A 23,622-nucleotide genomic window follows, 5' to 3' on the forward strand; every position below is an offset into this window, starting at 1 on the left:
CATTCCAAGTCTTCTTTTCTCCTTCCAATAAAGTAATTTCCAGACATTAGTAAGTTTGTTTTTTTTTTTTTATCCATACTATCAAACATACTGGTAACTGTAATAGTTGTGTTGTGTCATTTAATGACCTTTTGGCTGTTTGAATTAGTCTGGCCTCTTTGGCTGTTATAGTAAGATAGATGCATAGCTCTACAACTCTAATTCCACTATGATTCAAAAAGCTAATTGACCTTAAACAACCTAATGAAAAAAATCCCAAACATTGTAACAACAACTCTAGAAGGTTATGGCAAGCCCAGAAGGTTCAGTTTTCTCCACTAAAAAAAGTCAAGATGAACTCTTGATCCAATAAAATACTGCAACAGAACTCACAGCAATTACTTCCATTTCAGGTCACTCACATTCAAAGAGCATGACATCAGATTATAAAGCTATCCTAAGTTCAAACGTTCATAACCTCAAAATAGCTTGTTCCTTTCTTAAATTTACCACTCTTCCTGCAAGTGAAATGAACCTTCCATATAGCAGGGTTGCTTTTTTTTCCCCCTCATATTCCTATGGAGCTGTAATACTATCTTTCTGATAGTGGCTGGATCTACATCGGTAAACAGGAAACTGTAGCTCAGAACAGACATGATCAAGGACCTGCCACCCACACTGCTGCCAAAAGCCAGGGAGAGCAGAAATGGGCACCCCCTGACACTTCCAGCTGCTCTGGCCTGGTCACAGACTAAACACTCAGTAATGAATGGAACTTGCTCAAGGCATTGCTGGAACACCCTTTTTTCTTACGGTTTGCTACCAAAAGCATCAAATTCACTGTCTGAAGGATTACTCCAAGCACAAATACAAGCTTGCTAAGCAGCAACAGCTGAGAGATGCACTTCAGACATGCACAGCTGATCCAAAGCAAAACATGGATGCATCCATACACCTTCCACAGTGGATATGGGCACAACCACCCTAGACAAGACAAGATTTTTCTGCAGACACATAGGTATTGCCACCTTCTATTTACAATAGCTGATAGCATAAATTATTACCTAAATAAAATGCTTGAGCTGGTTTCTTTGTACTGTTGCAGTAAACAGTGAACTCACCTGCACTAGGTGCCTGACCATGGATAAGTATTGGTGGTTTCAGCCGGAATCCACTGCTCTTTTCCTCTGGAAATACAAAATTACAAGGAAAAGCTGTAACATATTAGAAATAGCCACTCAAGCATAAAATTCCTCATGTTTTCCCCACTGTAACAACTCACAAGTTCTATAAATATGCAAAGTTATTAGGAGATTCCGAAAGAAACCTGAATTTCCATTGATCATCGCAGCAAATACACATCGCAGACAAACACATGGTGTCACATGCAAAAAGTTTGAAATTCTTTTCAAAAGAAACAGGAAAAAAACTGACTTCAACAGAGAAATGGGTGAACACATTAAGACACGGACATTAAGACGAAGACATTAAGTCCTTCTGTGAAGGACTTAATATAGATAATAAAGGTTTTAAGTGAGAATCGAACTAAAGAAAACAATCAAAATTATGACTGAACATGACAGCTGCTAACAAGGATCTAACTGCTAATTATCGTAAGTTAAGCTTAATTGCTTAATGTTAATTTCTTGCAATAATAAGCTTTTACTCATGCTTTTGTAGTATGAAGATAAAAAATTCCTTTGCTCACATTCACTACTGTTATAGTTTTTTAATTAAGTAACAAAATCTCAAAAAATCTATTATAACTCTACAGCTATTAAAAATCAAATTCCAAAGAACTAAAATAATAATTATACTTTTTTCCTTTCAGGGGCTTAGTATCTGTACTCAGAATAAGACAACTCAGCATCCTACAGCCTCACTGTGCTTGATTATAAGCATAAGATACTGGTGTGCACTACAGTGATACCAACAAAACCAAACCAGAACTACAGAAACTAACAAAATCAGCAGTTCTGTCAACACAGTGCTCACTGGTCATAGCTGAACGCAATCATGACCATACCTTATGGTTGTTTTGCTTTTCAGTATAAGGGAACAGTTTTCTGAAGTAGATAAATGAGAATTTCCCACGTGTTTTATTGTGAGGCTAACAGGAAAGGGTCATACTGCAGTATTCTACCATCACTCCGAACACATTTAACAATTTTGATATAATTTTAATTACCTCCAGCAAGGGTGAAATCAAACAATGAAGTGAGCAAGAGAACAGGTCTAAGATCAGAACCATCATCATTTCCATTCTTACAGATAGGGATTTTACTTCTGAAGTATCAGAGTACTTTGGATCATAGCAGATTTTAACAGTTCAAGAAAAAAAGCAGAAAAAGAGGAAGCTCACCTGGCTCTGAGTCAGAATTGCCTGTAGAGGGTTCACAGAAGCTTGATGGCATAAAGACATTGTTCTTTGTTACTGCAGTCAAGGAAAAAGAAAAAAGGGAAGAAGTTGTGTATGTTGTTCTTTATTATAAACCTGTTCCCAGACTTCAAACTGAAAATTGCTTTTCTAGTAATTTGTTTTCTTCTAAACTAAAACAGTATTACAGCCAAAGTAGCAAAGAAGCCACTGTCCACAAAACCCTCTCAGCATCTCCTGAAACAGAGAAAGAACAAATTTCATTTTTTCTGAATCCTTTATAAATACAGGATTCCCAATCTGAATTGTGTCTGAATTAGGAATTAGAAGTGGTGTTAGAACATATAATAGTATTGCAAAATGTATAATGCCATTTCAAAAGATCCCTGCAGAAAGAGAACAGGAAAGTGTGTAACGCCTGCTAGAGAGTAGGAGTGAAAATATGGGCTCTGATGGACTGCACTGTCTGCACCAAGAAGCAACTTAGGTTTGAACTACCCTGCAAAGACAAAACTCCGACAGAAACACAGGAAAAGCACATCAGATGTCACTGTCAGATGTCACTTCAGCAGCATAATAGTCAACAAAAGGGGAAAAAAAAGTTTGAAAAAACAGGCAAAGGACGGTGTTTCTTTTCCACCCTTTGCTGGGACTGAAAGAACCAAGTAATAGGGAGTTTGGTTGACGTCCAGTCCAGCAGTTCTAGTACTTTTGGTGTTATACAAAAATCACAATCCAGTTTACGAAAGAGGACAACCAGAGAAGGAGACAGATTTATCCAACAGATCATTGTGCATGAAGAAAAGCATAATACTTATTAGCTCTTTTATCTTTTATAAAGCTGTAGAAAAAGCTTAAGTATGTTGAAAAAAAGAAATGAAGCTCATCTGCGAGCACCACTGTACTGAGATGTGGGATTTACCTTTTATAATTAAGTTTTAAATATTTTTTCATATTTCCTTTAATTCCATCTTCTCTCTTTTTATTACTGTCTGCCTTAAGCTTAAAGATGGCACAGTTTTCACGTAAGTAAAATTTCCCTATTCTTGAGAGAAACGTAACCCCACAAAAAGAACTAAGAAGGTGAGAAAGTAAAAGATTTTCTGGAAACAAAAGCCATTGAATAAAGCCATTAATATTCAAAGAGGTCTTCATGGAAGTTACAATTCAAATCAAAGTTGTCACTGCTTGACAACAACACATGCCAAGAGAGAAGAAAGGCATCAGGGAATAAATTACTATTGGTGATTGAAGGAGAGACGGGGAGACTGATTATGATTAGAATTTGATTTTACTTAGGTTTTTTAAGAACTTATATACTATTTTATTAAGGTTAATAATTTTTACTATAATAATTAGGTTAAAAGATCATACAAATAACTCATATATCTTTTTAACATTTTCATTGTAGGAGGTTGATTAAATATTTTTCTTTAAGCAAGTTTTTAATTTTATCTTCTCATGAGCTCAAAGTTCTGTTTGTCTTCTTCAAAGCATCCTAGTCACCAGACTAAATAAGTTAATTAAGTCTGTCTTACTTTTGTGAATCTCCACAAATTACCACATCTTCTCAAAAATACATTAGCTAAGCAGAGGCTTAAGAAAGGATACTGGACTCTTGGAACATCCAGTATTTAGCCATTAAAGAGTTCAGTAAATTGTTTTCGTCCACTTCTTAACAGATGTTAGCATAGAGATTCTACTCTTATAAGACAAAGACATCATGGAATGGAAGTGTTAGAGATTATGGGGAATTTGGGTATACACATACTGTTAACACAAAATCTACAAAACCCCATTATTTTTGTGTACTCCTTTACTAAGAGTGGTTGGCAAGCAGACAGTAGCAACAGTGGTTACTCGGTTCACAGGACAGCATTTGGAGACCCACTGAGCTGCACACCAAGAAACTCGGATCTGAAAGAGAAGGGCTTCTTCCCCTGACTAGCACTGGTGCATGAATTTAGAATTCTGTGGCCATAAAGTACCAGCAACTACATTTTGGATTTCATAGTAATTTATTTCTTTAAAATTAAAATCAAAACAACTAGGCTTTCACCTTTTAGTCACATCTACAGAATGTGCTGCATATGACAGGAATACTTTTTTACTGTTCTCTCCTTCAAGGTTTTTCACCTCCTTAATACAACTTAATATGGTAGAAATAAAGTAGCAGTCTTGAAATCATCCTCAAACACTGACATATCTTAACTAAAATAACTGTTGACTGAAGCTAAAACCCTCATAGGATCTGTGAGGAGAGACAGCACAAATCAAAACTGTTCCTGGGAGCAAACAAATATCAAACGTGACCATTCCTGTGCAACTGAACTGAATGAATTTACCCCAGTGATTTCACTGCCCTGACCGTGCACACACACGGGTAATGTGGTCATTCTCTCCTGCGTATGTCAGCTGTTTAAGAAATGCACTGAATCCTCCCCATTATAAAAGGAATGGGAGAAGAGAAAAAGGAAAGGACTAAAACATGAGCTGAGACTTGAAAATTTTCCCTGGCAGCAGAGTAACTAAGAAAAAGATAGCACTTATATAAATTTGGGAAGAAGCAACCCGATCACAACAAATCAGGAAGATTTCTGGTTGATTCTGCAATTTAACAGCACAAGAGTAAAAGCTGAATCTACAAATACACAAACTTACAGAGAGAAAACATTTTAAAAAGTTATATATCAACTCCTTTGAGCTTCACCAAATTTGGTAACATTAGTACATAGTTGCTCTAGTCTTAATCCAAAGCACAGCAGACAGCAATAAGCGGTAATAAGACTGCTCACATGACTGGAAAAAGAATGTCTAGGAAGGAAAACCACTCCTCATGTACTGTAGCAACACTTACCTGACTGAGAAGGAGGGAAGTGAGTTAAAGATGAAGTTCTCTCACGTTTTACAGGTGGACAGTAACTTCCATCCTCTCGATCAGAATCTGTAGAAAACAAAAAATTATTAGAGAAAATGCAAAATATCCAGCAAGACACACTGATGGTTTTTAATTTTACAATAAAATTTCTTACCATCTCCATCTTCTGGACTTGATCCATCTGCAGATCTCTGAAATCAAATTACACTGATCAAAGAAAGATCACATACTGAACATTTCAGTCTCTTCAGTTTGATACAAATGCTTTAAGCATCAGTTAGGAGATTTTTTCTTTACTGTCAGTGATACACACTCAATGCAATAATCTTCTGTGACTTACATGTGAGCATAGAGCTTCACATAGATACTATCAAATACAATTAATTAAAAGTATTTACCAAGTAAGATTGCTGAAAATTCGTATCTCAAGCACTAATATCTTTAGAGACTGTGTGACAATCACTACAGTTAAATTATGTATATACTGAAAATTTGAAAATGACAGTTTTCAAAATTGGTTTCATTTTTAAAATATAAAGTTTCAAGCTCAACGTAAACATACCCATTATTTGGGAGTTCATTCCAAAGCACTTTACTTAATTACTCTAAGTGATGTTAGTTCCTTCAACAAAATTATAGCATTGGAGGAATGTCTTTCAAAGCATGCTCTATAAAACAATAAGACAGTATTTTCATTGGAATTAGCAATGAATAGTCCCCTAACATCATTCACAGTACCAGGAAAAAGAAAGGAAGCATCACAGGTTACCAACTATCACAGATATTGAAAAAGTCTTTGAACAAAGGTTTTACATATTTTCTGAGGATTTGTATGGCTCTTTCCTCCTATTTCTCTGCCAGTTCCTCAACTAATATAGTCTCCTTTGCTCCTCCAAAAAATAACCCCATGACAGATTCCTTTCACTACGGAAGGTGATTAGGGTAGCATCAGCATCTTCATCTCATTACAAAACTTCTTATCATCATTGAATTGCTTAGGTTAGCAAGAACCTTTAAGAGCAGTGAGTCTAAGAGATCCTTCAGAATTGCCATGTCCAATGCTAAAAACACATCCCCAAGTGCCACATCCACACATCTTACAGATCCCTGCAGGGATGATGGCTTCACCACTGCCATGGGCAGCCTGTTCCAGGGCTGCACAAACCTTTTGTGGAACATGTTTTTTCTAATACCCAATCTAAATGTTCAACTTGAGGTTCAACTTGAGGCCATTTCCTCTTGTCCTGTACCTTGCAACATGGAAGAACAGACCAATCCCCACCTTGGCTACACCATCCTTTCAGGTAGCTCTGACATAAAGTGACATCTACCTAGTCCAAGACTACAGTTTCATCCCACTCCTGCCCCGGGAAATGCAGACAGACACCTCTCCCTTCACTCAGTCTCACTTCAGCAATTGGCTGATAAATGGAGGAATGGCAGCTCACGGGCAGAGTCCACTGACTCCCCAGAACTCCTTCCCCACCGTGATTTGACCCACTTGGGTACTGAGAGCAGGCAGACAAACAGGAGGACTGCACAAGTCTGCACAGGACTGACATCTGAGGCATACCTAGGGTGTAAGAATACCAGAAAGTACAAAACTTTCTATTTAGCACTGCACACATTTAGAACCCAGATAATACTGTTCTATCAGTACTCCACTAAATGCTAATAAAAAAACACTTACACTGGACTTTGCCTATTTAATTACCTTTAAGAGCTTTTCTGTTTTGTTTTATATTCATAGAAAAGTATTTACCTTACCAGCACCCTAGTTGAGTACTTTTGAAACCTTTAGCATTGAGAAAAGAAGCTACTGACAGTTCTGGAAGACAACTCCCTGCATTCATACACACCTATCAGCCTAACTGTGTTAATACTGCATTTGATGATCCATAGCTCTTCCCACGTAACTAGTCAAGTAGTCCATGGTACCACTGGAAGGCAGTCTTCTTAGTCACTGCCCTTGCCAACACATAATACTTTCCCAAAAGATAAGGCTAAAATGGAAAACCATGATATCACATAATTCAGCAACCAGCATCTTGAACTCAGAAAATATTCTATTTTGCACATAAAATGTTGTCACATATTGTCTCGATTTGGAAAGACAGGCCTCTTTGTTAGGGAAGGCAGGAGCCTCTCTAGGAATGGAGAATGTAAACCCCTTCCTCCTAAATTATTCTAATGTTTTAATTTAAAGGCAAAGTTATGAGTATAGGAATAATAGTTCTTTACTAGTATGTATAACAAGGAAAACAAACAACAATAACTATGGCATTAACAACAAAAGCAGAGCTAGGAACTTTGTGACAGTCTTCTCAGCTGAGACCGGAAGGGATGGAGGAGAGGCTTTGCTTCCCAAGACCCCGGGGCAGTCTGATCCCGGTGCCCTTGCAGGACTTGGAGGAGCACTAAGCTGGAATGCCAGGAAAGAGCAGAAATCCCGGGCTGGTGGATGAGATGTACCAGAAGCTCCGTGGTGGCAGCTGGAACTGCAGGATGTCCCAGAAGGGCAGGGGGTGCAGGGCTACATCGTAGAAATGACTTAAGAGTAGAGCTGAAGAAGCAGCAGGGGTGGGGCACCGGCAGCCCAGCTCCCAGCAGGGCAGGAAAAGGCGAGCTCAGAATTCCCAGGCATATGAGCAGATGGTGGTAGGTTTTTAGAACTGGACTCCAGTGGTGACAGTGAGTTCTCTCCACAGTAAGCAACAGATTGACCCTCTTCTTTCTGATGCTGAGAGTGAGCGAGAGCGCAGCTTCCCCCAGCTCCATCTTTTACCTGCCCCTGCAAAACTCATGGTATCTTCTCTCTCAGAGAGAAACTCCTAGAGACAAAAGAAGTGTAGCCAGGTGCTACACTCCCCTCCTGACTTTGGCCACTTCTTCTGTTTTACTTAAGTACCTAGTACTTAATTTTCTAGCAACTTATGGGAAAAAATTCTGTAAGTACAAAAGAAAGAAATCTAACTCCTAACACATACACAAGCAATTTATTTCCACTTTTATAAAAAATCCTGAAAACAAAAAGAAAACACTAGGTAAAAATTTGCATGAGTGGAACTACAGATCTCTATATGCAAAAATCCTTAAAAATAAACAAGTGATTTCCACCTGAATGTCAAAAATTTAAGATTTTACTAACATATGCTTCATTCTTAATGCTCAAGTAACATAGAAAAAAAGGCCTTTCTTAGGTAGCATAAGCCTCATATAATCTTATTGTAATTTTGTAACTGACAAGCACAACTAAGGTACCATCACCATGTTTAGTGGGCAACAGGCAACAATCTCCAGAACGAACTCTGTACCCTACTGAGGGCAAAGCAGAACAGAGAATCTGCTCCAAGTTATTTCTATGCTTCCCTAGCCCAAGAGTTTTGGGAGATTATAACTATGTACCTTTGGACAAATGGATGCCAGGTAGATTCCATGAGGGTGGGGTAGACAGATCTACTCTATTAGCATAAGCTTCACTTCTCTATGAAGCCACAGATAAAGTAAGACACCACTGTATCAAGAACTGCATACCGGTGCTGCTTCAGAGAAAGCTGGGTAGATTAGACAAAAAACAGGGACATATATGCATGACAAACCCAACAGACTGGAAAAATGGCAAATTACATTTAGTGACAATGAACAGCAGCCCAGCCTCTCCATTTTATATTTCTCCTCTCAACCTACTCAGCCTGTATTTTACAGCAACACGTGCTTTACACAAGTACCCCTTTTGGAAACAAAAGGCAGGACCATCTCATCCTGTAAGAAACCATCAAGGTGATTAAATTTATCTCCATTCCATTTTTCGCACTTAGATGCTGAAGAGACACAAACTGGTCTCTGTCCAACCCAGAGTACCTAGAATTTTTTTCATTTAAGAGCAGAAGCCACTTTTCACTTATTCCCTCTGCCCCTGGCTTTCAGAAATCCAGTTAGAGAAAAGTTACATTTATGCATAAACAGAAGCTACTACAATTATGACACATTTCTAGTTAAGAAAATTAGCTTCATAAGGGCTACCAGCTGCTTCTTAAAAGTGTATGTCAGTCACAGTAATTAAATAAATACAAAACATTAATTCCTCACACAATTGTTACATCAAGCTAAGAGAAGAACTTCAAAACTTCAACAAATTTGTCAGTTTTTGCTTATTCACACTAGTGAGCAGAAAGAGGGACAGGAGGGGATAATTTGGGTAAAGCAGAAAAGGTCAATGTAATTCAGGGAAAGCTCTAAGAGTACACTTCTAGTGTTAATCTTTGAAAATGCATTTTAACATGCAAAAAGTCATATATAAAGGACTTCAGAGCAAAGTAATGCAAGTCTTCAGTCCAGACACTCTGCACATACACAGGTATTACTGAACTGCCATGATTTGATTAAAGGCTGTTCCAGAACCTCTTAATCAGCAGAGTCGTGCTGGGACAGCCAGATGCTGTGGAAGGTTGGGGTGGGTTAGCAAAGAGTTAAGACACAACTATCAGCTCTGCAAGGGGCTGTACCTAGAGACACACTAAATTCACATCCTATCAAAAATATCTGCCAGTGTGTGTACAAACAAGTAAACAAGAAATATGCAGTGTGTGTCTCTTCTTCTGTCTTAACTCATCCAACATCCTCAGCGCTGGGAAGACTGTATGAAAACTGCCCCTCCAACAAACCAGTACAAGTACTCAAGATGCATCAACCTTCTCTAAATTTCAAGGTAAGGGATAATTTTACTGTAAGACACTGGAATAATGTGTGAAGTACTTGCCAGTGCATGCCAGTTACATGTCTATACTGAGCACCATACAATTCAGTACAATTAATTGAATGGAGTCAAGAAGAACGCTGAAACAGCTGCTCCGTATAGCCACTAATTTCTGCATATGATCCCCAACAGCACTTGCGGGTTTGAAATTTCTTTCAGAACTGGGTTAACTGGGGTAAGATTTTCTGCTCTCTAAGAACAAGATGAAGATAACCACTTGCTGCTGTGTTCCTGAAAGTCTGGTTAACGGCATTCTCTTGGACAGTTCAAGTAACACTGCAATTTCAAATGACATAAAACTGAGATAAAAGCCTCTGATTCTGTTTGATAGGAAAGATGTGTGATAAGATCTTTACAAACAATTCTGTGGGTGAGGATATGGGTGTTAACGTCTCTGAAATGGGTCTTAATGTCTCCACTAACTTCAAGCAACATATTTGTTGCAGAGCCCAGACAGCCTCACTCCTGAAACAGACAAATGGGGGACTCTGCACAAGCTTGAACTTCTGAACTTTGGGATAAAATGACAGTTTCAAGGGGGTAATATGAGGTAGGCAGTTTAGGAAGGTCGTACCTTCCTAGTGCCTCAGCCAATGGAGAAAGGAAAAGGGCACCGGGCAGCCGAGAGTTTGGGGTAAAAGGGAGGCTGCACCTTCCAAAACATGGCGGGGGGGGGGGGGGGGGGGGCGGGGGCGGGCATGTGTGGCCTAGTGGACTCTCTCCCTTGATTTGAATAAAGCTGCAGGACTTATCTGTCTCCTTTATGGACACTGGCTTTTCAGAGCGCAATTTTCCACACATGTTTACTAGCTATATTTTAAAATATTAACCTTTGAAAATTTTAACCTTCAGAAAAGAAACTGAAAGACTCCATTCAATACTGGGTTTACTTCAAATGGCTGATTCTTGCGGAAAAAAAAAAAAAAAAAACAACAACCCAGCACAAGAAAAGGGTGCAGGTATTGGGTGAAGCAGCCTTAACAAAGATCTAGCAAATAGCACATGCCTAGGGTGTGATGCCAGAACGAAGAGTGACACTCACCTGCAACAACAAAACATCGTCCATCAACCAGAAAGATTAGGAACACTTAAAGTTGGTCTGAAAGACTGTATGGTAGCAGTCATTTAGTCATCCAGTCTTTCAGAGAAGATTTTGGTGTATCACCAGTAGAAAAATCAAATTATGAGCACAGATAGCTTTTCCAAAAGATACTGATTTCCTCCCACTCCAAACACCCAAATTCAAAACACTTGGTGCTTTTCATCTGTTAAATACCTCATGGGTTGGCATGACATATCCAGTGCAGGCAGTATTAGCTGCTCACTTTGTCAAGCTGCAGCATTATGGCCCATGAGGGAACAAACAGTTCTCTTCTGACTGCTTGAAGCAAATCCCTCAAATATAGACCTGCTTTCTCACTTATTTTAAAGTGCTCTTACCCGTAGCAAACACAAACCTTAAATTTTAAAATACTTTCGGTGTCTTCTACAGTTACACTACTAGGGAGACTCGCAAATTCCATTTCTTCTAACTGGAACAAGGGTTTGGAGAGGACTAACACTTGAGATCAAAGAACCAGACAGACTGATTTGCACTACCTAAAGTGAACAGTAACAGATTCCACCTAGTGGAAGTGACTTTTTCCTCTAATCCCCTCAGCAGCAGAAGTACTTGGTAGGTTGACACTTACCCCTGCCAGTTCTTGTTGAATAGGAGCAAGCTGGGCTTCAGAAGCAGGACTCAGGGTAGCACTGACTGAGGCCACAGCAGGAGCAGGGTGCTCAGAGTCGCACTCACCAGCTGGTTCTGTGTGACCCAGACCTTGGAAGGGGGGCTCAACCTCTCCCTGGGAGTCCTCGCCTGTATCCGACAAAGCTTTTTGCTCTGCAGGGGACTGTGAGCAGAAAAGACAATGTCCCTTCAATGCAAGGCTGCAACATGAGAGATCGGTTGTCCTAGTGAGAGGACCCATTTTTAAATTTCACTGTTTTCACAGTATGGTAGAAGGAGCTATTTGTTGCTGAGACACCAATTAAAATACATAGAAACTCTGTAACAGAACCTGCTGACAGAGTATGTTCCCCTCCCTGTTAAAAGCCCCAAATGGAGCAAATGCACTCTTTTGAAAATTACCAAAATCATCTGTGTGCCCAGCAAAGAGGATTTTGCCAGCTAAAGTCTTCTTGGGGTTTAAACCCTCCCCTCTCTCAAGGACTAAAGGACAGCTTATAGCTTTTACCTACAGATTCAGATATAAAAATAAGACAATTAGTCTAAATAAATGTCTTTCACTGCCTCTTCAGCCCACTTTTAAGGGAGGCGAGGCTGGTTATAAAATTATCACAGAATTTAATTATTTTAGCATTCACACAAGACACAGATCCTTTCACATTCACATGATGGTGAATTACCTGAAAAGCAACACTAATGCTTTTTTTCATAAATTAGCAAGTTTTAACCTATTTCAAGGAGGGAGGTGACAGCGCACCCTAATGGGATCTGATATTTGTAGAACTTCTGCCACAGACTTTTCATTCCTTCACATCATTTAATGCTACACATCCCTGCTTGTACAACAAGTTATCATTATCATATTCTGTACACATCTGAAGAATGAAAAAATTAAAAAGGCTTTCAGCACACACAGCTATTATTATTAAGGACTAAATTACAGTCCATGGATAACATGCAAGTCAAAGATGTGCTCTCACTTTCAATCTCTGGGCTGAGCTTCCCTGCATGTTATGATGAAGTATCTGAAGAATTAAGCAGTAAGGAAAAGACGGCACTCAAAAGCACACAACCTTGGCTTGTACCCAGAAAACACTTGGCAGAACAAAGACTAAAAATGGTCATCATTGCCCAGGTCCATGCAAGAAAGTAAGCAAAAGTCTCAAAAATAAACAGCAGCACTTAACATCTTAAGAGCCAAGTTCTTCAAGTAACACTTATCCTGTGGTAACAAAAGCCAGCAATACATGAAATTTTATCATGTAAGAAATTACTACAATTAAGGCTCAAAATAGTCAAAACAGATTTATGGGGATAATACTATGGATGTCAGATAAAACTTCAGGATGCTGGTTTTTTTTGTGCTGCCAAAGTTATCTACTATTTTAATATTTAGCTGTTAATAACAGACCCAAACACTAACTTAAAACCCCACAGAATGAGAAGAGATAAAGGCATTTTTTCACCTAACATTTAATAAAATCTAGCAGTCTAGCAACCTACCCTTACCTTTTTGTCTGGGGATAACAGCAGGAAAAGGCTACCTGGAACTGGCCATAGCACTTACAATATAGGGAGAGAGAGAGAGAGAGAGAGATTTTAAAAAAAAAAAAAAAAAAAAAAAAAAAAAAGAGCCTTACCAGAAATTTACACTGACTTGTAGGTACAGTTCAGAAAACTGCTAATAATGAAGAAGAGGCAAGAACATTCAATACACGCTTGTGCTAAGCACTTAAAATTGGAAATTACAATATCAGCACTGTTATGAATATCCTGAAGTAGGCTAAGTACTAAGTAAACATCTAACAGATTTTAGTAACTCTTGTAGTACTTGAAATACTAGGTGTCAAGCATTTCAAAAAGTGAAAATACGCATAAATCATAAATCTGATTTCTATCCTAAGCAAAACTGCAATATCTGCTTCAAGACCCACAAAAGAAACAAGCAAAAATAATTATTGTAAATCACCACTTTTATGAAGAAAAAGCTGAATCCAAGATAAGAATTTCATGGCCAATATATAAATACATAAAATTATGTTAGAAAAATTATATGAATTGAAAACTACTGTAAGTTTCAGAGTTTCGTGACTAGGATGTGGTTTAAGTCATGGAAGACAAGACCAACAAAGGACTCAAGGATTTATCAAACTAGAACTGCTCCAGGCAGAAGTTGTACAGCTGTTCTCAAAAAAGCATATCCAAAGGAAATTGTGAACTTCTAAAATTAATTTTAATCCTTAGGCATGCGTACTATTGGAAGTGTTCCCTCATCTCTTAGCTTCATGATTTCTGATCTAAGCTCTTTATTGAGGTTCTTTGGAGCTGGTGAACAGTCCACTCTCTTCCTTTTTGCTAGAATATTTTGTCTGAGAAATGCGTCCCTCCTTAAGCCTCCTCTTCTCTAGAGAAAAGATTTCTTACAAAAATACAGTTCTAAGGAGAACTTGACAGAAATCTGTTCCTCTCTCTTAAACACTACAGCAAAGATCAAGGGAGAGATGAATAACATTAGGAAGCCACCTACACAAATTCACCTTGCTCAGCCAGATCAAACAACTTCTATTTTATTAAAACTAAAAATAACACACCCAGACTAAATACATCCAAGTCTTCTTGGAGATTTGGCTGCTTCTGCATTGCAGAAAACAAGGGGAGACATGAAGGAATACTTAAAAACTAAGACTTGCATGATACTACAGTCACCAAATATAGGCAAGGAAATAATATTCTTTTTCAGTAAATGCTGGCACGAGCACTCTTGGACCAGCTTTTCCTTCCAATTCTAAGTTGAGCTATTTGCAACTCCTTTCCTCATTCCCTTCACTCTACCATCTCTATCCAACGGCCTAAAAAGATTACTCTCAGTATATCTTTTCACATTTTTTACCTGCTTAGAGCCAAGGACAACTCTTGTCTATGTGTCTAACAACATTTGACTTCATCAGCCTCTCTATATTCCTCCAAGTGTTTTCTTGCATGACTGTCTGGACAAATACCTTCATGACTGTTCTTTTAAATACAGAATATATTCACAATTATGAACTCTTAAGCATATATTTCAACTCTTTAAGTATACTATGGACTTACAATACAGTTCCACTGGGTATCCTAACAAAGCCTCTTGGTAGACATGCTAACAACGCTGAGACACACTGGGAAAGGAAATGCTTTGCCTCTCCATACACAAATTACTTTGTTCACAGTTCTCACTCTCCCAGTATCCTAAACCTGTAAGTCATGGCCACAGCACAAAGAACCTTTTCTAGTCATCTGCCTCCCAAAACCACCAAACCCCAAGCATTTCCAAATAACACTGCATCAAAGCAGCACTTCAACTAACCCGTACTTTACATATCTTAAAAAAAAAAAAAAGACCTCATGATTTTGCTCTCCAGGATACCTGGGAATGCCAACTTCTAATAACCGACACCACTTTTACAACTTCATACATAGTTTTAAAACTCCATAGTTAAGACCGTGATGACAGCTAGAATAATTTAACAACACAGCCCCTTATTCAGTCCAAAACCATTGCATTTAGGACTCAGTTATCCCTTAAACTCTTTGTACCACTTCGGTATGGAACATAACCCAAGTATCACATAACTTACCTTCTCTCCGAGTCAATCTTAAAAGACCACCACTACCAATTCACATATGGAAAGCAGTACACTCATCAAAACTAGTTATACCACAAACTAGAAATAAAGTGCTCTTTTCTATATTCTACTAATACCCCAACCCAGACTGGGGGAGGGAAGAGGACAAGGCAAAAGCTACATCATAAACAATGGCATTTTCAAGTGCAAAAGTTTTTTTAAGTCTGAGAGGAGAATCTACTTTTTCCTATACTTGTGACTAGGGAGGTCATAATGATCCTATATGATGACAATCAGTCATGACCAGATTACCATTGTTCAAACTTGTAGAACAAATGACACTACTTTAAAAACATTTTTGGACAAAGTGTTCCTTTACACTACTACTGATTAAATTTGTTTGAGCTAAAATACTTGCTTAAATATGTGTCAATCCAAACCCAACAGAATACTTTCACCTCACAAATGCATGTTAAAAGTTAACTTCCAAAAATTACTTCAAGTAACCTATGGGCAGAAACCTGTCACGAAATGGTTTTATGGCAGAAGCTAGAATCAGTTTCAGAGCAGAAAAACCAGATAAAGAAGCGTCTAATATTAAGCACAGATATAAGCTGTATCCATCCATTTAAATATTTAATTCAGATATCAACAGTTTAAGCCTTAAGCTGATGCAATTTTCCAATTGGTGTCAGCACTAGAAACTCTGCTTAACATGAACAGCAGTGCTACAATTCAGACATCAGCAAGATTATATTTCACACATTGTAAAAAAAGTTCTCAAATAGTTAAGGAGACAGGAAAGTAATGAAAATGCAAACTCACTCATATTTAGTAACTACCAACTTGACATCCACCATTAATTGACACCTAAATTGAAAACAAAGACAGACTAGTCCTGTCTTAAACTGCAAAAGAAAACTCAAACCTCTTTATGAAAAGTAAAATTAAGGGGCAGCACTATGAACACCATGCACTTTTTGTCCCCTCTAAATAAACATGTTAAATTGCAAGTTCTGATGTTCTATTCAAGTGTGTACATCCTTAACTGAAAGATGCTGTTGAAAAATTAATTTCCAGACTAGTATGAACTTTGTCCTAGAACATGCTGAATATTTTCCAATTTCTAGTGGAGAAAAAGATCATAAACCATAGAATTGTTCAGGTTGGAAAACTCCTCCAAGATCAGAGTCCAGCCATTCCCTCAGCATTGCCAAGTCCACCACTAACCCATGTCCCCAAATGCCACATCCACACAGCTTTTAAATCCCTGTAGAGATGGGTATTCCACCACTGTCCTGGGCAGCTGTGACAGGGTTGAACAGCCTTTCAGTGAAGAAATTCCCAATATCCAACCTAAACGTGCCAGCACAATTTGAGGTAATTTCCTCTCATCCTGTCCCTTGTTCCCTGCTAGCAGAGTCTGACACCCACCTGGCTCCACCATCCTGTTAGGGATTTGTAGAGAGTGAGGAGGTCTCCCCTGAGCCCCTCCAGCTGCTCCTTATCAGCCTTGTGCCCCAGATCCTCCCCCAGCTCCGCTGCCCTTCTCTGGACACGCTCCAGCTCTTCAATGACTTTCTCATCATGAGGGGTCTAAAACTGAATCCAGAATGTGAAATGCCTCAGCAGTGCTCAGCAAAGGACAGTCACTGCCCTGGTCCTGCTGGTACAGGCCAGGTGCCATTCGCCTTCTTGGCCACCTGGGCTCATGTTCAGCTGCTGTTGACCAGGACCACCAGGTCCTTCTCCATCAGGCAGCTTTACAGCTACTCTGCTCCAAGCCTCAAGTGTTTCACGGTGTTGGTATAACCCAAGTGTCAGACATCTTCCAAGCACAAACTTAAGACTTCTAGAAAAAGAATACAGTTCCATTTAATAGTAGACACTACTGTTAGTTCCAGAAAAGTCAGTAAGACCACTGAATTATATCAACCTAGCTGTAATACTAGGAGGATGTATATCTACATATGAAATGAACTAATTCTGCTCAGGATGTCCAGGTTCATGTGGAAAAACACTAGGCAAACATAAATAACCATCACAGACAGTTAACTGAATACACAATGCAATGCTTTCTCCTCCTCTCAGCCTATTGTCAGTTTGCTGTATCAGCACTATAAAGCCTCCACTAATACTTTTGCTTACAGAAAAACTTTACCTGACAGACATTTTGCTAAATTAAAATTGTAATTTATATTGAGAAATTATATATTCAAATAGTGTATTGTTTGAAAACTATTTTGAAGTTATTTTTGCATTTTCTTTGAAACATTGCTCTAGAAAAACTCCTCTGTTTACAGGATTTCCCTGTTAACTTTACTAAGGATATTTTTTTGTGGTAGGTAATGCACTTAACCAAGCACCTTTTACAGAAACATTAACAGAGTTTACCCTTCTTGGAAACACTTAGTGAAAACTCTATTAAGTCCTTCTGAAAATACAGTGAAAGATCTCAACCAGTATGTAACCTGAGGCACTTTTCCTTAATTAAGTCGATTAAAGATGGCGTGAATGCTAGGTTCTGATACATACAGCATAGGTTAAGTGGCTGTTACTTTGGGCTCACAGCATCATGTTCTGACTACAATAGTATTATATCTATACTACAAAAACCAACTAATGACACAGGCAACAAGCTCTTAATTTAATCAAACTGCAAGAAGCACAGCACTGATGCTTCTACAAGTCCTTCTCTGCAGTGTCAAATACATTACAATAAAAGCTACTAAAATTATTAATCACTCCCTCTTCCCCTTTAAAAAAACTCTACATCTCCATGCAATAAACAGTTTAGCATATGCATTTATGTCTGTTACTGCTTTGAAAATTGGCAACTGACAGATACTACCAGGAGACTCTGATCTGTTTCAAGGAACAGACCCTATTCCCCACCCAAGGCAGACTTATTCCATGCCCAAAGCAACAGTTACTAACTAGCCCCAATGACAGCACCACCATCACTTGGCATTTAGATCCATTTATAACTTATCTCTAACTCCTGTACCTTCAAGATACTCAGCAACCCACAGACTCTCCACCCAACAAAGTCAACTTCCTGTCTGTGCTGAGGCAGAAGTGGTCTTGAATACAGCTACCTGCTCAGCACCACCTCAGCATCCTCAGAGGCAGCCATGCAGATTAAATAAGATCTCCCTTCCCTAGATCGTCTCTGCCAGCCCCAAAATACATTATGCCTTTAATTAACATAGTTTTACAAATATTTTTTGAGAGCTATCAGAGTGCAACAGATCTCTCAGCCCAATGTAGGAGCTTGCACAGCTTAATGCTGAAGGCATGCAGTGTACAGGTTGCTAGAGGGGTGCAGAAGCAAAGGTGCAACATGAAGAAACCTGAGAGTGCAAGAACTGCTATCTTGGCATGTAAGGACCAGGCCAGCAAAAAATGACACAGGACCATGTCACTCTGCCTGGATTGCACAGCTATGATCACCGCCAGGGTAAAGCACACCTGCAGAGAACACTCACCATAATGCAACTCAGAAGGGACTTCAGGACAGTCTAAGCAACAATGGGTGATTGGGAGCTGTTTCCTAAAAGGAAACATGATCAAAATTGGTAGTGCACACACTACCACTCCCTTCATTCCAAGGTTTATGTAAAACAGTCACTGTAAAAAATGTAATTAAAAGAAGGTCTTGAAAGTACTTTCTGGCAGATTTAGTTTGATCAGCTAATATTAGGTAGACACCAACCATCAGTCTGTTCCAAGTTGAGAAGCTATTTCAAGCTCCTGCTGAGGAGCATGCCTACTGAACCTGTGAGAAAGCTTGAGTTTGGTACTTTTTCCAAACCAAACAAAAGCTGTCAACCGAAAAGTGGTTCAGTATTTCAATTCAAACTTTGACTCCACAGATAACAAAACAATCCAGTGATCCAACAGAAAGTGTATCATACGCTTCTTGTGGTTCCCACCACCTTCAACAGAAACAAGTGTAACCTTGATTTTTTCCCCCCATAAATCTTAATAGCTTTTACTATTAAACAGACAGAATTAAATACCATATTGAGATGAGGGAACAGAATTACCATTTCCCAGGGTAACCAGACACTTCACAGCATACTAACCAAATACATGAGAAACATTTAAATACACTGAGGTGAAAAGCAATCTAGACCAGTTCTCTTTGCTATATCTTAACCCTATTATCAGAAAAAAAAAAATCATAGCTTTGCCATGCAACTCAAGTGTTAGCACTCCTCTGCTGCATGTTCAAGATACACCTTCACCATACTTTTTCTTCCACATTGGTCCATCTTCTATCTGAAGAGCTACCTGTATTGTGAAACCACCATACATCTTCCCACTTTTAGCCCTTCAGTACACCTGCTTGCCCTATGCCCATTAATGATGTTAATGCTCTATTAGCCATCTTCAGCTTCACGACAATATAGACAAAGGCCTGATCATGGAAGGAAGGAGTCAGGGCTAAGAACAAAACAAAAAAAGAAGTATCAATATCTCCTTACCTTCTGTGCTTTATCCTTCTGAAATACAAAGACAGGTGGAGCAATGGCAGGTTTTTCTGTAAAAAGAGAAATCATTGGGTTTTTTTCCAGTCATATTCATATTTGACTGTTATGAAAATGTTATGTTCTATGATGCTTTTACCAACAAGGAATCCCTAAGCTGTTTAAATCTCAGTTACACATATTGTTTCTACCAGTTCCTGGTAATAGATGCTCATAAGGACTTGATATTCAAAAGTAAAAAGGAGTGTTTTACGGCGAACAATACGACTAACATCTGAAAGCCATCTGTGTTTCCTTCCAGATCACTTTCAAGCTAGTATTTGTACAATACTTTGGTATATCAGAAGGAAAAGACCCTTTGCTGCAGCAGTTCCCTAGCTGAACAGATGCTTTTCCTTCCCCCTTGTCATGCATTAATGAAAAGGGAGTTTGTTGTACACCCCCATGTAGCTCTTTCTTAAAGGTCACCTAACACTGACATTTGATTACACTTGTATTTCTTTATCACTGAAAGCTTCAAAAAGGTCCTAAGTCAATATTTGCAGGTCTAAAATTAAAATTGGATATATTACATATTACAGAGGAACCAGTCTTTTCTGCATAATTTAAGAGCACGTGTGTTTTTATCTAAAAGCTCTGAATCAAATATTAGCAGGATGCTATTTTCTAAACAAGCACACCAGCATCTAGCCTACAAGAGCAGAATTAATGTCTAGAATGAGTGTATATTTCCATTGTCCTTCAAGATTTCACAACTACCACAGTGTCCTGAATAACAAAAGTACACATACACAAGGAGAGTGTGTGTGATAAAGCAGATGTGAGAATTCCTGAGAGTTCAACAAACTGATGCACCTTGTGTGTGAGTTATATTTGAAGAGAAACTGCACACATACTGTGCAGTCAGAAGCCCTCCTGCATATTTGTAGGGCTAAAGATGAGTACAGTATTTCAGTCTGTCTTTTAATCTGAAAAATGGGATTTAGGGAGTGCTTCCAATTTGCCTAATTGCAAAGAAATTAGCCAGAAAGTACCACATTTGCAGTTATCCAGTCTTACAAAGAAGTCTGGATATCTAAGAAGATTAAAAACTTTAAAACTTTCAGAGCTTGAAAGACTAGCATAAAAAAAGAGGGAAATATAAAGCTACCTTGCACCAAGAAAAAAAAAAAAAAAAAAAGAACAGTATCAAAATCTTTCATAAATCAGTTGCAGCTTCAGTAAAGTACTTGAATCACCGTATGAAGAATTAAGCTGTCCATTTGGGAACTGGTAGTGTTAGATCAGTTTGGCTGAAAAAGTGAGACTTCAGTTGACATACACAAAATTATTACATTAACTGTGCATTTTAATTGTGAGGGTAGAGGAACCTCTTTCTACTTTTCTGTGGATCTAACTCAAAGGGATAACCCAGCAAAACCGAAAAACACTGCAAGACTGATCTTGCAAGACTGGCGTAAGTTGTTTTACAAACAGTAAAATTAATCAAGGAATTAAGCTACTTACGACATCGTTTTGCCTGCTCTTTTTTTCCATTTTTTAAAGTTCGTCTATCCATCAAATGCTGCTGAATCATAAAAATGCTTATTAATAAGAGCAATGCAGACAATCCATTTCAGAAGTGAAAGCACTACAGACCCTTAAATGTAATACCTGTCCCAAAAACCAGAGTGTGTTGAAACAAGCCAGGGATCCATTTTCATTCCCTTGGCCTCGGTATAACTTGCCTGTGGGAGGCTTCACTGAGGCAATGGACAAGCTTTTAACCCTTGGCCTTCAAAGTGACAGTTACTTCTTAATACCATGTGGTATACTTTAGAGCTATTAGTGCTATTGCTACAGCAGCATTCCCTCTGCCAAACCAATCAATGAGGAGATCTACCTATACCACTTGACTGTCATGCACACTTTACAGGAGTACTCCTGCACCAAGGAGAACTGAATGAAAATCCTATTTGTCTGTCTAGTGCATAATAAAGGATTGAAGTACTGAGAAAGAAGAAAGCAAAGAAAAAGAAGAGCATGGGACGACTGGTGAAAGATGGAAGGAGTAGCCAGAGAAATTGATGCAAACTAACACAACAAACCATACAAAGTAGGAGATGGAGTCCAGTGATTGAAAACTAAGCACTCAGGAAAAGACAAGACAGATGTCAGTCAGGAACAGGAGAAAGCTCCCAGAAAAAAGAAACAGATGAAAGAACAAAGAACAGAAGAGAGTGAAAAAACTCCAACTATTTGAGATTGTGTCCAGCTATGACAAATAAGAATGGCAAAAGGATCTAATAAAGCAAACTATGGCCAGGCCTGTTAGTCAACCTGAAAAAGAACACTGGTGCAACATTTGATAGTCTTTGTCCACTGACGGAACACAGATATCCAGTATTCAAGATCCAAGAATCTCACTACTTCTCTTGTTGACTGTGAGACCAACTGACAGGGATGACAATGAGACAACAGGCACTCACAGCTAACAACTGTACCAGTGCTTACTCAGAAACAGACACAGAACACTTGGTCATTGTGTCCTTTCTGAAGCCCGCAACAAGACCACAGTGCTGGAAACATCTCCCTAATGCTAGCCCAAGGAAAGAAGGGATCACTAGACTGCCTAATCTGACCACCTTCATTAAATACTGCATATTTTTCTAAGCCTTATTTAAATTTTGGGTAAACCTTTTCATTGAAGGCGTCAAAAGCAAAGTATTATTGCCGTCAATCATCCATTTCTGCACTTAGTGTCAAATTTCCCATTCAAATGTCCAGCTCCAGCTTTTGGTTCCTATTTCTAGTTATGTTTTTAAATGCATTTATGTAGACCTCTCTAGTATTTAATGTTTTTCATACAAAAGCACACATACCATGTTTCAATCAACTGACGAACCCCCATACCAAGTTTTATTTTTACAGATCAAAAATGCAGATGTTAGATAGTTCTTTGGTTTTTCCTGTTAAGTGCTGGTCCAAAACAAGAATTCCACTGTTATTTGTACTCACCAACCTCTGGGCCAGAGAGTCATGTTCTCGAGTATGCTTTTGTTACAGAGGGGTGTCTGAAGGATGACCTATGGTAAAACGGATCTGCCAGGTCCACTAAACTGTCAGCAACTTAAAAAGAATATAAAGCATCATATATAATGGAAAACCCCTCAACCTTCAAACTTCAGGTAGAACGCATGTAAGAGAACATGAGATCTCCTTCACCAAGAGATGAGCAGCCAGAGCACACAGTTCTTAAAAACTAAGGATCAGACTTGGGTTTTTTTCTTCAGAAAGGCAGCCAGAAACAAAACAAAGATCTGGAGAAATGTCAATTTTCTAACCAAGTCAGTCTTAATAAAGGTGTTCAGATAAAGTCCAAGCATGTAAGAAGGAAAGCAAAACTTCAATAATTAGCATCAGAGACAGTACCTCTCTAATCTCAAGATCTGGAATCATACAAACCTGAATGGTCTAGGCTGTCAAATCAAATCGAATCCACAACTGAAAACCAAATTAATCCACAGAACTCTTTCCTGCAGTTTATTCACTTTGAATATTATTTCAGCCTGCATGAATTAACTACAAAACCACCAAGAGCCAGATTTCACAGGCTAAATTTCTTTAATATATTTTACCATCAAGTCACTAGATAAATGCCCTATGTGCTGTCAGAAAAACATGTACTATTAAACCTGCAGAGCTTCCTTCACAGGCTGTGGAAATCAGAATGCAGAAACAGAAAATACTACCTTCATAGCTCATGCAGAGATACCATCTTCAAATCATATATACTATTTACTATGAGATTTTTAACCTAGATGCG

General features: G+C 38.6%; 1 protein-coding gene across 9 annotated transcripts in view; it reads right to left on the minus strand.

Moving 5' to 3' along the window:
* The window catches only part of RANBP3 (RAN binding protein 3), a 51,443-nt gene that overhangs the window by 22,496 nt on the left and 5,325 nt on the right, over nucleotides 1–23,622 (minus strand). For 2 of the 9 annotated variants that reach the window (XM_083879861.1, XM_083879860.1), the window contains exons 2-8: nucleotides 21,324–21,381; nucleotides 19,815–19,870; nucleotides 11,682–11,885; nucleotides 5,389–5,425; nucleotides 5,214–5,300; nucleotides 2,342–2,413; nucleotides 1,101–1,166 (exon numbers count right to left, since the gene is read on the minus strand). In XM_083879861.1, coding sequence (XP_083735987.1) covers nucleotides 1,101–1,166; nucleotides 2,342–2,413; nucleotides 5,214–5,300; nucleotides 5,389–5,425; nucleotides 11,682–11,885; nucleotides 19,815–19,870; nucleotides 21,324–21,375 — 574 coding nt within the window. In that variant the 5' untranslated portion in view covers nucleotides 21,376–21,381. Of the gene's footprint in view, nucleotides 1–1,100; nucleotides 1,167–2,341; nucleotides 2,414–5,213; nucleotides 5,301–5,388; nucleotides 5,426–11,681; nucleotides 11,886–18,812; nucleotides 18,878–19,814; nucleotides 19,871–21,323; nucleotides 21,382–23,622 lie in introns of all 9 variants that reach the window. The other 7 variants (XM_083879867.1, XM_083879862.1, XM_083879868.1 and 4 more) reach the window with 5 other exon arrangements.

Source organism: Zosterops lateralis (assembly GCF_965231275.1).
Source record: "Zosterops lateralis genome assembly, chromosome: 29".
NCBI classification, from domain to species: domain Eukaryota; kingdom Metazoa; phylum Chordata; class Aves; order Passeriformes; family Zosteropidae; genus Zosterops; species Zosterops lateralis.